Source organism: Pagrus pagrus (assembly GCF_965226575.1).
Source record: "Pagrus pagrus genome assembly, chromosome: 11".
Taxonomy (NCBI): domain Eukaryota; kingdom Metazoa; phylum Chordata; class Actinopteri; order Spariformes; family Sparidae; genus Pagrus; species Pagrus pagrus.
In genome coordinates, this window is record NC_140195.1 from 7,191,912 (window position 1) to 7,206,421 (window position 14,510).

General features: G+C 41.0%; 1 protein-coding gene across 6 annotated transcripts; it reads right to left on the bottom strand.

The window, feature by feature from the left end:
* Positions 1–102: 102 nt before the first annotated feature.
* uckl1a (uridine-cytidine kinase 1-like 1a) lies at positions 103–14,490 on the bottom strand. Of its 6 annotated transcripts, XM_084366917.1 has the most exons (16): positions 14,308–14,386; positions 14,003–14,082; positions 10,010–10,197; positions 9,682–9,788; positions 7,733–7,903; positions 7,449–7,520; positions 7,102–7,291; positions 6,942–7,003; positions 5,748–5,764; positions 5,469–5,567; positions 5,290–5,383; positions 3,970–4,032; positions 3,745–3,867; positions 3,396–3,503; positions 2,994–3,150; positions 103–2,384 (listed from the first exon to the last, which is right to left on the bottom strand). In XM_084366917.1, exons 2-16 carry the CDS (start codon positions 14,032–14,034, stop codon positions 2,305–2,307), a joined length of 1,563 nt encoding a protein of 520 aa, XP_084223043.1. In that variant the 5' UTR covers positions 14,035–14,082; positions 14,308–14,386; the 3' UTR covers positions 103–2,304. The 6 variants fall into 6 exon arrangements, with proteins under 6 accessions (XP_084223043.1, XP_084223040.1, XP_084223039.1 ...); XM_084366914.1 differs by lacking the exon at positions 14,003–14,082 and having other exon boundaries at positions 14,308–14,490; XM_084366913.1 differs by lacking the exon at positions 14,003–14,082 and having other exon boundaries at positions 103–587; positions 2,294–2,384; positions 3,745–4,032; positions 14,308–14,490.
* Positions 14,491–14,510: the final 20 nt, after the last annotated feature.

The following is a 14,510-nucleotide window of genomic DNA, read 5'->3' on the forward strand; positions in this document are numbered from 1 at the left end:
TCACAAACCGGCTGGGGGAATCATATCATCACCGACCACGAGCACGAGGTGTGTTTCATGTTGGGAGTAAACAGTGTAAACACAACAGGGAGGGGAAACTCGGAGGCTCGAGGTTCTTTTATTGCTCATTCTGTAAACCCTGAAATCACATTAATGTCATTATCTTACATGTTATTAACTGAGCTTTAACATGTTATATTCTGCACCAGGTCAGTCAGTAAAATAACGAACCACAGGGATGATTTCATTACTTCAGAACTCACATTCATGACATCAGATTCAACATTTTTTAACTCGTGCGATGTGAAGTGATTCAGGTGAGTCTGTACGCATTTCTTCTGTGATGTAAAGAGACACTGAGTTCTCAAAGGGACACCCTATAAATCACACCGTGGAGAAGCTTAATGTGAGCTATACTGACCCCTTCAGGCTTTAGAGTGTATCACAGGGGGGGAAGCAGGCGGCCTGTATCTGAACCCTGAGAGTCACAGGACCGTGGAAAATACTCTGAAGTGTGCGTGTGACCGGCCGTGACCTCGCGCTGATGATCCGTCGATCGGTCCAGACACACGATGGAAACATGACAGCTTCAGGTAGAAGTAGAAAGAGGCAGTGAGAACTGAAAACGAAAGGTGAATTGTTTTCTACTACCCTGAATTTAAGATGTATTTTTTAGGCATTTTACACCTTGTTGTGTAAATGTGTGAACCTACAACATTTAGATTAAGTTGAGAGCCACATTAATTTCCCTTTGTGATCTCTTATCACATAACACGAACAAAAAATATGTCCCAATAGAGCAGCGTAAAGATGAATGACTTTAGATCTGAACATATTCTTGCACCAGCTGTTCATAAATTCAAACGTAGCCTATAATTAGCTCCAGTTTGGGCCTCTCGTGTATTAACATTACATTTGAGTCACAGAGCAGTGAGTCACATTTTCCTGTCCTGAAGGAATTCACAGAAACTTCAAAGATTCGTCTTCAAACCATCAGGAAGAACAAATATTCAGTTTGTTGCCACGATAAAAAAGGTTTTCAACTCGTTTCACAAGTTGCGACGTATCTTCTTGCTCAATTTGTACATTGTGGTTAAAGTTTGTAGAGATATCTACGGTGGTCAGAGTCTGACTGACTGACTTTCCCTCGAGCATCACAAGGTTGACATTTCTGCTTTTTAGTGAAAACTGGATGATAGTTTTTGTAGAGGGACGATCACGTCCCAGGACGGATTTCAGCAACTTCATTTTTAATTCTCTGCTCTTTTGATTTTGTTCCCATCAGCCTCAGCTACACTAGATGTTTAGGTCTAAGTAGCAAATGCAAGCTTTCTGACATGATCGACTAAGAGTGAGCGTAGTAAACTGTGGCGGTACTGGCAGGAAAATGCCTACAAGCCAGCCCCAAACTACATAAAACTTTGATAATACTCATAAAATGCTTCTTAAGAGAATAATGAGACTGAAATATACTTCTTTCACCGCCTCTTAAACCTCCAAAGAAATGAAACGGGGGGAAAAACTAAAGGTGTGTACAACAAAAGAAACCTGCAGGCACCAGGCTGATGAAAGGCAACACTCTTGATGCAGGTAACCTAGTTGACTTTTGATGGTCACAAACTCCTTCAATTAGAAAAACAAGGGCAGCACAGGAACCTCATCAGGGCCTAAACAGTGTTGTGCAACCTTGAATATAATAATTCAGAATAACACAGCGATTGTATAGTGAACATTACCTAAAATCAGTATGTTAACATAGTTATTGTGAGCACGTTAGCATGTTGACACTAAGCTTTTATCATAGCTTGTGATTCTACAGTGACTTAATGTTTACACCAGTTAACACTGTTGTTCGCTAGCAGCCGATATACACAGTTAACATATTGGTTAAGCTTTATTGGTGCAACCTGATTTAATAATCTAGTTTTACACTCGCTAGCGGTCGCTAAGATTCGTGAACAGCTGGTGCAATCTGAATCAAACAATTTAGATTATAGTAATATTGTTATTGTGTTATTGTATCTCAGAGGTAATGGCACTGTTTCACCTCTTGTGACCCTTCTGTATGAAATATTAATGATGAACACTCAGCTGTAAAATACAACAAAACATCCCTCGTGCATACGACTTGACCGAGACTCATCCGTCATATAAGAGTACAAAAATTCATGTACAGTACACAAAAAGTGAATATAATTATATAACAGTTTTTTTCTGGTTTATGCCTAAAGGGGAATATGCACAATAATGGGAGTTTTCAAGTAGTGTTGTGTTTTCTTTCACAGAGGCTCACAGATGTTTGTCTCAGTACGACGGCTGGTCCTGGTCGTCGTCACTCCAGCTGTCGGTCCCGTCTGTCCCGAAGTACCGGTCGCCAAAGTCACCTGAAAGCACACAACAGTGGAGCTCCTGTGTAAAACTAAATGATTAGAAAAATTGTAAATAAGAGCTCAATGGCTGTTTTCTAAAATAATAAAAAAAATCATTTTCTGAACAAACAGAGAGACTAATTGATTAGTTTAACACAGCACATTAAATATTCATCTTCATGTTTGCATGTTATGTTTAATTATGTAATTGTATGAAATTATTTATGCCTACAGACAACCTACTGGTATATCTGATATGCACATTGTGTAGTTTAGTTACAGTGGTGATCAAGAGCAGTGCTGGCTGCAAATCTGAGGTGACACCACCATTAAATTAGAATCTGCTGGGACATGAAATGAAATCTGTCGACTTGAAACGGAAATGTTTATTATCTTTTATCATCTGCAACGAGTGTGGATATTTCTACACCCTGCATAAAACTAAAAGCATCCACCCAAAACCACACTGAAGACAGGGTTGCACCCTGACGACATCTTCTGAAATGCTGTTTAGTTTTAATTTTATATGCTCTTCAAAAGCTGAGAGGCTCAAAACAGGCGAATAAATTCTACTCTGGATAAAATGTTGACAGAAAGAGTGAGCAGATGCATGCGATGGCTTACCGATACCAGGAATTACATGTAAAAAATCGTCCAGACTCTTGTCCACGGCGGTGGTGATGATTTTGACCTTTGGGAAGGCGTAGGCCACAGAGTGCACCCCGAGCTCTGCCATCAACAGCGACACCAACACGATCCTATCCTCCTGCACCTCGTGATCCTGCTCAGCAACACACATCACAGCAACGACCGTCAGTGCCTGCCTGCTCATCATCGGGAGGATAATTAGTAAGAGGAAAGCAAGGGAGGAAAATATTTGACATTTCTCTTCGCGGAGATAAAGCCAATCTAACCTCACCAGGACAAACAAGTCCAATTAATAATCACACAGATAAGAAAGTGACCCAGAGGAGAGGGGCCCTATTGCTGTCTTACTGAAGAATAATGATGTTAATCTCCACCCACCAATAGGACTCGTACTGCCATCATGGCAGCAGCGCCAGTGGAGACCGTGCTGTCCATTAGGATGACATGATCTTCGCTGATGTCTTTGGGCAGACGCAGGTAATGCAGCTGGCGAGGCCAGAGAGGAGGAGACAGGTTACCATGGTTACAAAAGCAGGAAGGGCAGTTACCACGGAGACACACATCATGTGGAAGAAAGGGGAAAAAAAAAACAATCAAAACATTTTTATCTTCTGTTTGATGCGAATTCTGAGACAGCGTCCAAAATCGAGTAAAGTCTCCCGAAACGTAGCGCACAGAAGAGCCTCATGGGACGGGGATTCGGTACTAAATGACTCATTCTGTGTACCTCCGGTTCGCCAGAGTCAAGGTTGGTCTGGATGAGGATCTTGCCGATGCGGACGTCCTTGCACACGGCCCTCAGGGCGGGCTCCATGGTCTCTCCTGCCCGCAGGACCGACACACCGGTGATCTGTGGAGACGAGGCAGTGGAGCAAGTGTGACGACAGAAACCCCCCGAGGACGCACTCCACTGGAAGTTAATGAGACCTTGTAAAACAAAAATATCACTCACCCCTTTACCATTGTAGCTGCGGCCCTCGTACTGTTGACCCTGTGGAGTCTGAACTACACATGTCTGTGAGAAAACACAGAAGAAAAAATATTTTATTATACAAACACACTACTCTGATGGATGCAGACACTAGAGAGGTGCCAATTAAATGATGTATCTGCATGTAGGGAACTTTGTCTTGAGAACGTGTGAAGCAGATACAGTACATATGTGTGTTGTGTATTACCGCAACAAAGAGTAAATTTTTTGCTCTATCACATTCTCCACAAACGGTGTTCACTTTCCTTCAATGCCATCAATTTTCCACAGATATCTTTCTGACACCTTCTAACAATCGGGTGATGTCAGTACGGTATGAAAATAAACTTGTGCTGACTTGAACTTTGCTTGATACACCACATGCAATCCATCAGACACCTTTATTGTTGTCAGGTGCACCGTTGAGAGCTATTACTGCTTTGAAAACTCTTTCTTGTTGGTACTTTCAAACTATGACAACTGACATGTAAGAGCTGGCTGCCTAAAGGCTTTGTTTTTAGAAACAATAAGCAAACATGGATACAGGTAAAAAAAGATAAGTTGAAGAAGTGAAGTAGCTTGGCGTGTGGCACTTGAATGTACCAAAAAGGGTATTTAAGGTAGTCTCTTTTTTCACGGTGTAATTCATAAATAAAAGTGACAGCTGCCTGGAAAGGAGTACGAAAAAATTCGAAATATTCAGCAACTGAAAAGACGACGGATAATAAAAATCTGATGGGACATATTTCAAGATAAAACATCACATCTGATTAGCTTATGTTTATTCAACTTGTGACCTGAAACACAGCAACAAAACATTATGCAAGAAACTGAGCTTCCAATCCTGAGGAAAATGGCCGCCATGTAAATATGGTCTATCAGAATTTTTTTAATGCAATATTCATAATTAGTTGTACAGCTAGATGCCACTAATTTCCAGTTTAACCACTCTTAAGCTCCTTTGGTCTCTAGCAACTCTTGAGCTGCTAAATGCTAACAAGCTAGTCGCTAACTGTGTCTGTCTGCTGTTCGGTGGTGAGCAGGTAGTGTACAGTAGTTGTATCTTTTAGAGCTTTTTCACTCATTGTCTGAAAACGGCACTGATGTGAGCGTTGAGACTGAACCAAAACAGTAAAAGTACAGCAGGCTGTAAAAGCAAAAGGATAAAAGATGCAAAGATACTGCAGGGTCAGGGGATAATCCTCTGTGAGTTTATCTCCTTTTATGTGATCCTTTGTTAATATGAAAATTGATTAAAGCCACTTTGATTAATCCTCATTGATAAAGTTAAAGTCGACCCACCTGCGATGGTAGAAACGTTAGCGCATGTTCTATGAGAAGCCGCATTAATCTCTTTGAGTAGAAGATGAACTCATCTCGACTGGTTTCTTTATTCCTGCAGCACAGAGTAGAAAAAGATTAAAACTCATATTCACCGTGTGAGCTGCTACAAGGACTCGTACTTGAGCGCACGTCGGTACCTGATGATGGTGTGCAGGCCTCTGACCTGCGGCGTGCTCTCCAACACGCTGAGCGTCTGAGGCAGCGGCTGATTCTGCTGAGCCGAGGCCAGGAGCGCCCTGAGACCAGAGAAAGGTTGTTTGGATAAAAGGTTTTTACCGTTGTTGAAATGAAGCAGCGTGGGTTTAAGATGGAAGCGTCGTCATTCACACCGAGTCACTAAACAGACACGCAGAGAGGGTGAAGGCTCAGTCTGAACACGGCAATCACACAAAAGCTCCAAGGTAGAAGGTAAATACCTGACACTGAGCTCACGCTGCGTTAAGAGAGAGGGTAAGAGACAGACATTGAAATAAGGTAAGAAATGCAGATGGTGAGAAGCTTTCCTTAGTCTGTGTGTGGCCTTGTGCCCTGCTAACAAATATATGGTATATACAAGTTCCTGAAACAGCTGCAAGAACAAACGGTGCATTGTTGGGACTATTTCCAGCTGTGGTTTTGGTTTTAATGAGCATTTACAGCAGCAGGACCGACCGCTGTGTGGAAAAGAAAATAATATTTTGCCCTGTGTAGCAGTGTGGCTCGTTCCATTTTGGATCCAATTCTGAGAAGGTAAAGGTAAATTACCCAGGTGTGTTCAGCTCAGCTGCAGATAAATCACTTAACGTCACTATTCTCAAACTGTGAGCTCCCTCTAGTCGTACACGAAGGAATCTCAGGAAAAGTTAATTGAAAACATATAATGTCATCGAAATACGACCGCACTTCAGAGAGCGAGTTAACGACTATGAAGAGGTCAACGAAGAAATTCAAACTCAGAAATTTAATATTTAACAATATTAATGAGGTAATAATACAAACTCAGCAATATTTATCTAACTGAATATACTGTTCTCAGAGGAAAATAAGGTCCCCAGAACACTGTTTGAAGTAAAGGTGGCAGGGTCCGCCACATATAAACAAAGTAAAACAGTATGAAATTGTTTTGTCCTTTAAGGTCAGTTTGTTTATTCAGTTTATTCAACACAAAAGGTTGTTTATTTAGTGAAAAAAATAAAATCCGATCAGTGAAGATCTTTCTCTTCTGCTTGAATTTTCTTCCCCAAAACTACATAGTGCACCTTTAACTTGAGTATTTACAGTCTCTGTAGCTGCTTTAACTAAAATGTCTCCTTTCTCCATCAAACAGACAACATAAAACTTCAACATAAAGGATTTAAAACAATTCAGATTGGATCCTCATCCTTAGTTGTGTGTTTGTGATAGTTTCTTGACAACAATATGAGCAATAAGAAGAATATAGTAAAACACCAGACTGGTCCTTTAATGTTTTCCAAAGTGAGAACAATAAAAGTCTGAAAGTTTGTGAGTGAGAAGTTCTGATTTCATGTTAGCTTGAAGCTTTTCATTCTCTCTTTCTGTCAGTATGTTACAACTTTCAGACACATGGTGGCGCCACCCTCTTATGTACCATCAGTGTTGTGGCTACTCACCTCCTCCAGCTGGCTGTGAACATGCTGGACTATCAGATCGATGGCCACCATGTTCCCACCACCTAGGAAGGGAAAAAGGAAAAGGGATGAGTGCAGTTGGAGAAGTTGTTGGTTTGCAGTCAAAATGTTCAAGTGTGGTGAGAAAGTCTGATTGCTTTACCTCTCGGCACAACAATATCAGCCAGCCTCATGGTCGGCTCGATGTACTGCTCGAAGGCCGGCTTCACAAACTTGTTGTACTGCTTGATGACGCCTTCAATGTCTCGTCCGCGCTCTGTGATGTCCCTGCGGAGCCGGCGAACTAGCCGAATGTCTGAGTCTGTGTCCACAAAGATTTTCATATCCAGGAGCTGCAGGTGGGGGAGAGCAAACAGCCCTGAATGGTTCAATAATATTCACTTCAGCAAAGCAGCTGCTAAAACAACAATAACTGTGGGTGATTGCTTTGCTTCGCTCCAAAAAAAATTCTTCAAAAAGAACGAAAAGAAAGAAAACGTATTGCCTCACCTGCAGAAGCTCTTTGTCCGCAAAAGACATAATGCCTTCAAATATGATTACACTGGCGCCGTACACGTTTTTCTAAAGAGAGAGGAGTGAAAACCAAAAAGTCTTCAAAGCAGAATACAGAGTCCGTGCAGCTTTTATAAGATTAAAGAGGAAATGTTTTTAAATAATATTTCATTAAGCCTATAATATATTTTCAGCTTTGGGAATTCAGCAAAGAGAATAACTTATTCCTTCAATACTTTGTTCTAAAAGACAGTTCAAAATCGAGGAGTTTTCTGACTCACCCAGTCTTTCTGTCGGCCGTGCGTGGTGAAATCGTACACCGGGATCTTCACACTCTTGCCCTGCTTCAGCTTTCTCAGGGTGGCGACCAGCAGCTCGAAGTCGAATGCCCCCGGATGATCAAAGTTGTAGTCGTTACTTGCCGCCAGAGCCTGCTCCTCAGGAGATAAGACCTGGAAAACACAACAAATTATTAAGCATGTCTGATTTAATTAGCTGACATTTTGGTGAATGTCATTATTGACTTTGCTGAGAATATTGATACAATTTTCATGTCAGTAAAATAAATATGAAACTAGGATCCTTGATTTCCCAAAGACTATTCACATTTCACATCTTTACTGTGTATGTGTCAGTGTGTTATCTTCACAAACCCCTGACTGAACTGACGTTGGAGAAGAAAATAGACCTGATCTTTGTGACTCTGGATGGAGATTCAGGATGCTGAAGGCCAGGTCCAACAGGGTGAGAAGTAATTTTATCTCTCATGTTATCAAAATGTCAAAGGCAGAGAATGAGTCAGCTGATGATCAGTAGTCTATATAAGCTCTGGAGGTGATCTTTTGATTATGGATGACTGAGCAGGATGACAATCTCTAGGTTTTATGTTATGAAGTATGAAGTGTTAGATTTGTGTGAGGAGCTCCAGCATTTGTCTTTAACTATTTTGCATTAATGTATTCATTATGTTAAGTCAGTGTTCTGTGTTTTAGCTGGCAAGGAGGGAAAGTGTGGACAATAAAGTATACGTTTTACTTCCATAGGTGCAGTCTGTGTTGTTCCCGGGGGGCTCACTGAACCCCCTAGTGGCTGTAGCGAAAAATGCATGTGGGGGAAATATTAATGAATTTATTTTAATGCCTTACTCTATAATAATTAAGGGTAAACTAATTCTGTGACTGTGACAGTGAAATAAAACTTTTAGCATCTGAAATAAATATTTTTAGACAGCTCTGATGGAGCTCAGGATTTATCAGGAGGACAGCAGCTTTACTCCAAACACTTTTACTTGAATCTGGAGTGAGAGAGAGTGTGTGTGTGTGTGTGTGTGTGTGTGTGTGTGTGTGTGTGTGTGTGTGTGACCTTTTGGGTGTGTAGAAGAACACAGAACGGTAATTAACATTAGATCCTAACTGATCCTGTCGGCATGTGTGGAGATTCATAAAATGGGTTTAGCTGCTGTGCTTCGTGCGTAAATGTGCAGAGACAGATCGTCATTCATGATGCTTTTAATGTGAAGGTCTAAAATGTGACAATTTTCATTAAAACAAAACAAAAAAAAACATCAACAGAAAATAAATAAGTTACTGTTGACATACCAGTTAGCCTCGGCCCATCCCGTCACATAATATTCACTCCTAGCTCCCAGTCTGGAATGCTAGCTGTGTAGCTAACTGAGCTAACTAGCTAATGGTGGCTACAATTACCAGCAGTTAGTAGTTGCTGTGGAGATATGCTGCCCCCTATTCAAAAGTTCAAACTGCACTTTATTGGTTTACTGGACCTGATTCAGTATTGAGAGAGGCTCTTTCGTTTTTTAAGTGTGTGCTCAATGAAAGTCAACACATAATAATTAATGTCAGGGTTCATAATTACATTTTTTTTTCTCACTGAGGGAAAATGTCACATGTGTTTGTCTCCTTTTCATTATAAAAGGTATTGGGAAAAGACATAGAGATAATTAGAAAGGTAATAAAGAGTGTCGGGGACCCTCGCACATGTAGAGACGTCGTCTGTTTCTCCATGTGTACAAAATATCTACACTGTGATTTGCGGGCTGTGATCTGAGAGCTCATTAACTCCAAACTGTGACAGCGGTATAATGATGCTTTGATGTGAATTTCGAATCATATAAGATAACAAAACATTTCATCCCAAAGATGATTATTTCCTCCTATAATGAACCCACAGATAATTGGTAACAGCCACATAAAATGCATGACGCTCTCACCTTGTAGAAAGAATCCATAGACAACAGCACAACCCACGGCACATCCAGAGCCTCGATGATCTTATTGGCCACGGTGGTCTTCCCTGAGGCGCTGCCCCCACACAACCCTGCAGATCCACACAGCATTTCAATGGGCCATTATGTGTGTTTTTCAGAGTGTGTCTAATGTTGTCTGGCGGTATGCATGTGCGATGGCAGTAAAGTGTTTATGGGTATATAAAGACACAGCGGTAATACAGGGACAGGTTCTGCAGCGCAGAGCCACAGTTTGGCACGAAAGGAGGGGAAAGGAGAAAAACTGTCAGGAGGAGTGAAAACATCATCATACCGATGACAAAGGCCTCTTTTGACTGCGCCCCGTGCTCGTCATACCAGGGAGGTCGGCCCGCCGTGTAGATGGTGCGTGTGCCCGTGCGGAGCAGAGGAGGCTCGGTTTTACTCAGTGAGGTAGTGCTCTTCCTGCGAGGGGCCCCGGCGGGGGGTAGGAGCCGGTCCAACGAGTCCTCCCCACTCCCACTGCAAAAACACAGACAGCAGGGCAGGTTACAGCCTGAACACACAGACAGTCTCACACAGGTGTAGTTTTTCTTCTCTATACAGTCTGCAGTATGGGAGATCTGCCCAGCATAAACATACAGCCTCATTATTAGATGTTTAAATTATTATTTTTATATTGTTTGACAACACTTGCACATGAAATCCAGGTGTATCACATACACCACATGTAAGTACTAAAATATTCACAACAACATTAAAGGAGCTCTGTGAAACTTCTGTGTTGTGCTGGAGACGGCCATCTGTTTATGTTAGCAGACTCCATTTCTAAACTAACGTTAGCTACTGTTGCTCTCTGTTAGCGGAGCGAAGAGAGGCACTCGAGAACGTCACATTATTTAGACTGTCGCGGACCACAGGGGCCACAGACCAACACTGTTTTGCTGTGAAGCTCCAGAAATGTTTTGTGGATGTGCTTTGTGGATCGGGCATGGAGCCGAGTAGGTAATATTTTGGGTGAACTATTCCTTTAAAAAAAATCACAGCCACAACCAACTACAAGAGTAAAATGCTGCCTAAATGATGAAGATGAATGAATAACAATAATGTAAATATATACTGCCAGCTATTTGTCTGCATTGAGAAATTAAACTTTAACATTCTTACGCAGTAGGCTACCGTTACATGGTACTTCAGTAAAGTATCTGAGTACCTCTTCCAGCACTGCCTGGACTGAATTAATGCTTCTTTTTGATTGACACATCGCAGCTTACATCACTTTAATTAAGATTACGCTCTCACACCACAGTTTACTGAGGAACAAGTAAAAGTCAGCTTAGCTTGTGCGTCACACACACTGACACATTTACACTCCGTGTTCATTCCCACCGGCTGTAATTAGAAATCAAATGAATAACTCTGTTTGCTTCTAATGTGATGCACAACCAGATATATACGTGCTCACGCTGTAACTGGAAGAGAGGACTAATGAAGGGTTTTGCATATTCAACCGATGCAGTTTCAAATGTTTGTTCAGCGATGACACGGTGGAGGCGACCCTCTGTGACTGAGCACAGACAAACAACAAAATCTAAACCAGAACCTGCACTTCCTCTGACCTCTCAACAACCCCTCTTTGGAGAGTATTTATAGCTCACATCCACGGCGTGTCTGAGAGCTTTCAAAGGAGGAAAACTGAACTGAAGCAAACAATCATACCTGCGGTCGGACCTCAGGGACCAACAGCCGGAGATTCTAGCTCCTGTGCAGTCCAGCAGAGTCATGTCTGCTTCAGACGACAACTTGCGACCTTCCAGCTTCACAACACAACAGGCCAGTCACACAGTAACACTGACACTCACTGGAGTTAAACAGCCACAGGTGTGTTTCTAGTCTGCTTTCACTCTGTCTATTCACACATCTTTATCATCTGAAAACCTGACTTCTGTTGTCTCCACGCTCCTGCCCATGTGTCCTCCGTCCTCTATGTCCACCTCCTTCTGTGTAAGTAAACTAAGAGGATCAGTGTAACGCTGGCAGCAAAGAGCTGCTTGGCTGGTATTAATAGAGGCACCTGCGAGTTAAAGCAGGACGGAACGGACGTCTTCTGCTGATCCTTCCTCTTAGTTAGCTGATCTGATCCACTACAAACGCAGAGGGACACTCAAACAAGTCTTATCTGTACCTGGGAAAATAATGCAATATGTCCTTCACAGTTCTCCACAGCTCAAGATGAAGTCTTCAAAAGTTATTCAGTGTACAATGATCGAAAAACAGAGGAAAGTCTAGTCACTACTGTGACACCACACACTGATGGCAGAAGCTGCCATACAAGGTGCCGACCGCCATCAGGAGCGACACACACACTGACATTTGTATGCACAGCCATTGACACACACCCACAAACCGACGGACCGCCCAAGAATACTTCAACATGCAGCGATCGAACCACTGATCTTAGACCTAGTGGACAACCCGCTCTACCTCCTGAGCCACAATCGTTGAATAAATTCAGCTCTTGTAAGTTTTGTCTTAGCGGCTGCATTAGAGACGTAGTTTAAGCTTGTTTGAGTCCATTATGACGAGATTATGAATAAGTTCAATCTAGAGCTGAAATCATTTGTCAATTAAACAATCAAAGTAAAATTGATCAGAAACAATCACTTTATCATTTGAGTCAAACTTTCCCTCATTCAGACGTCACATTACTTGATGTTTACCTCTTTATGTGACTGTTAACTAAATATCCTGGGTTTGGACTTTTTTGTAGGACAAAGAGTGAAGTCACTTGACTTTTGTCACCATTTCCTGATATTTCATAGACGAACATATTATATAATATTGTACCTTTCTACATTATTCTGACAGCTACTATAATATATACTGATTACTGCACAGTGTTGTAAAAAATACCCCAAAGCCTTACATAAGTAAAAGTAAAGATAGTTAAAATATTACATTGGCAAAAGTGAAAGTCACCCATAAAAACACCCTTCTGCATAAAAGTATCTGATATTAAATGTACTGAAGTATCAAAAGTACATGTAAAAGTGAAATTATGCATCCTGTATATGAAACTATAACTATATACTAACTTTGTCACATATAAAATCTTCAAGTAACTAGTAACTAAAGGCATCAAAGTAATGTAGATGGAGTAAAAGTACAATATTTGCATTAAAAATATAGCAGAGTAGAAGTATAAAGTAGGAGAGCATGGGAATTCTCAAGTACCTCAAAAGTGTACTTAAGTAGAGTACTTGAGTAACTGCAGATTAAGTTTTTACATATGACTTAATAGATTTAACAAGTCAACAGCTGAGTTCTGCCTCGATCAAATATAATATTACAATGTTGTGTTTATATTAATGCATCAATAATAATGATACAGTACTATTACACTACAGGGGCCATGCTGCTACTGTACTGTTTTACTTAAGTAAATACTTGAGTTATCATATACCACCACCCAGTGATCGAATGTAACTAAGTACATTCACTAAGTAGCCGACAATTTTGAGCTACTTTACACTTCCAGTCCACAACATTTATTTTATAGCTTTAGTTATAGTTACTTTGCAGATTACATTCTTGTTTTTAAATTACTTTGATTTTATTTTCAATCGGATTGAATAAAAAAATTATTCCGATAATCAGAAATATGCTGAATATCGGATCCAATAATTTGTGGTGCCCTAGTATTCAGTATTTACATACATGCAAATATATATATAATATATTTTAATTGTAGTTTTGATACTTAAGTACATTTATAATCAGATACTTCCAGACTTTTACCCGAGTACTATTCGTATGGGTGACTCTTTCTCTTCCTAATTCTGACCAAAGTAACATCTTTACTTCTTACTTTTTTACTCAGGCATGACTTTTGTGTACTTTCAACAACACTGCCACCATCAATGTTATGTTTAGCAGAAGGTTAGAAGAATTAAATATTTTATATACACTACACCACAAATATTCACAAAACACAAAATAAAAATGTAGCTGTGTCACAGAATGAACAATAAGTAAAACACTAAAATATCTCCGAGTCGTGTACTTTGGGGTCTTTGCATCGTTTTTTAGACAGAATAGCCCTTTAACACATTTTATAGGTTATTAGGTTAATCTATAATCACCAGAATAATGTTTAAACCTCACACTGCCTTTACAGTGGATGTAAACACAACACTTTCTACCACAGACAAACTCATACAAATATAATTAAAGCTTCATTTAATGTGTATTATAGATTATATTCTAGTGTTGTGTCATTTGTGAGTCTGTGACGCACAACTGTGTCAACACGCAGCAGCTCACCTACTTCTGAGGAGCTCCGCGTTCACAATGACTCATCTACAGCTCCCTGCATTCACCGCACTGCACAGTTAATTCATGTACATCCTGACAGAGGAGGCTCGTTTTAACATGTGATCACATGAACATGAAGAGATTAAAGCTGCCGGATGTCTCTGCGGTTTGTAGGAGAAAGAGGGGAGTCAGTGTGGTTAGCGTTACGTTACAGGATGAGGACGCTGCAGCTGCGGACTACACAACAACAACAACACAGCACATTTCAGACACACGCACAATGCAAACACAGGTAGAAACACGCAGAGCATCATGTACCTGTCCGAGCGGGACGACATTATTTTCCCGCACTCCGTTTCCATGGGGATCTTGCGACCTCGGAGCCGGCATCGGCTGGTTAAAGCCATTCCTGCTTGCTTAACAGCGCGGTGGGATTGTGGGTAATGTAGTTTATCATCACGTGCTTCCCCCTACACACACAGCTGCTCTTGTCAAGGGTAACGCACACAATCCTGACCTTT

Coding starts and splice junctions, on each gene's coding strand:
- uckl1a (XM_084366913.1), bottom strand. CDS start 14,396: ATGGCTTTAACCAGCCGATGCCGGCTCCGAGGTCGCAAGATCCCCATG. Junction 7,904..9,681: donor CTATGGATTCTTTCTACAAG/GTGAGAGCGTCA, acceptor TGTGTTTTCCAG/GTCTTATCTCCTGAGGAGCA. Junction 3,151..3,395: donor TGGCAGTACGAGTCCTATTG/GTGGGTGGAGAT, acceptor GTTGCTGAGCAG/GATCACGAGGTGCAGGAGGA.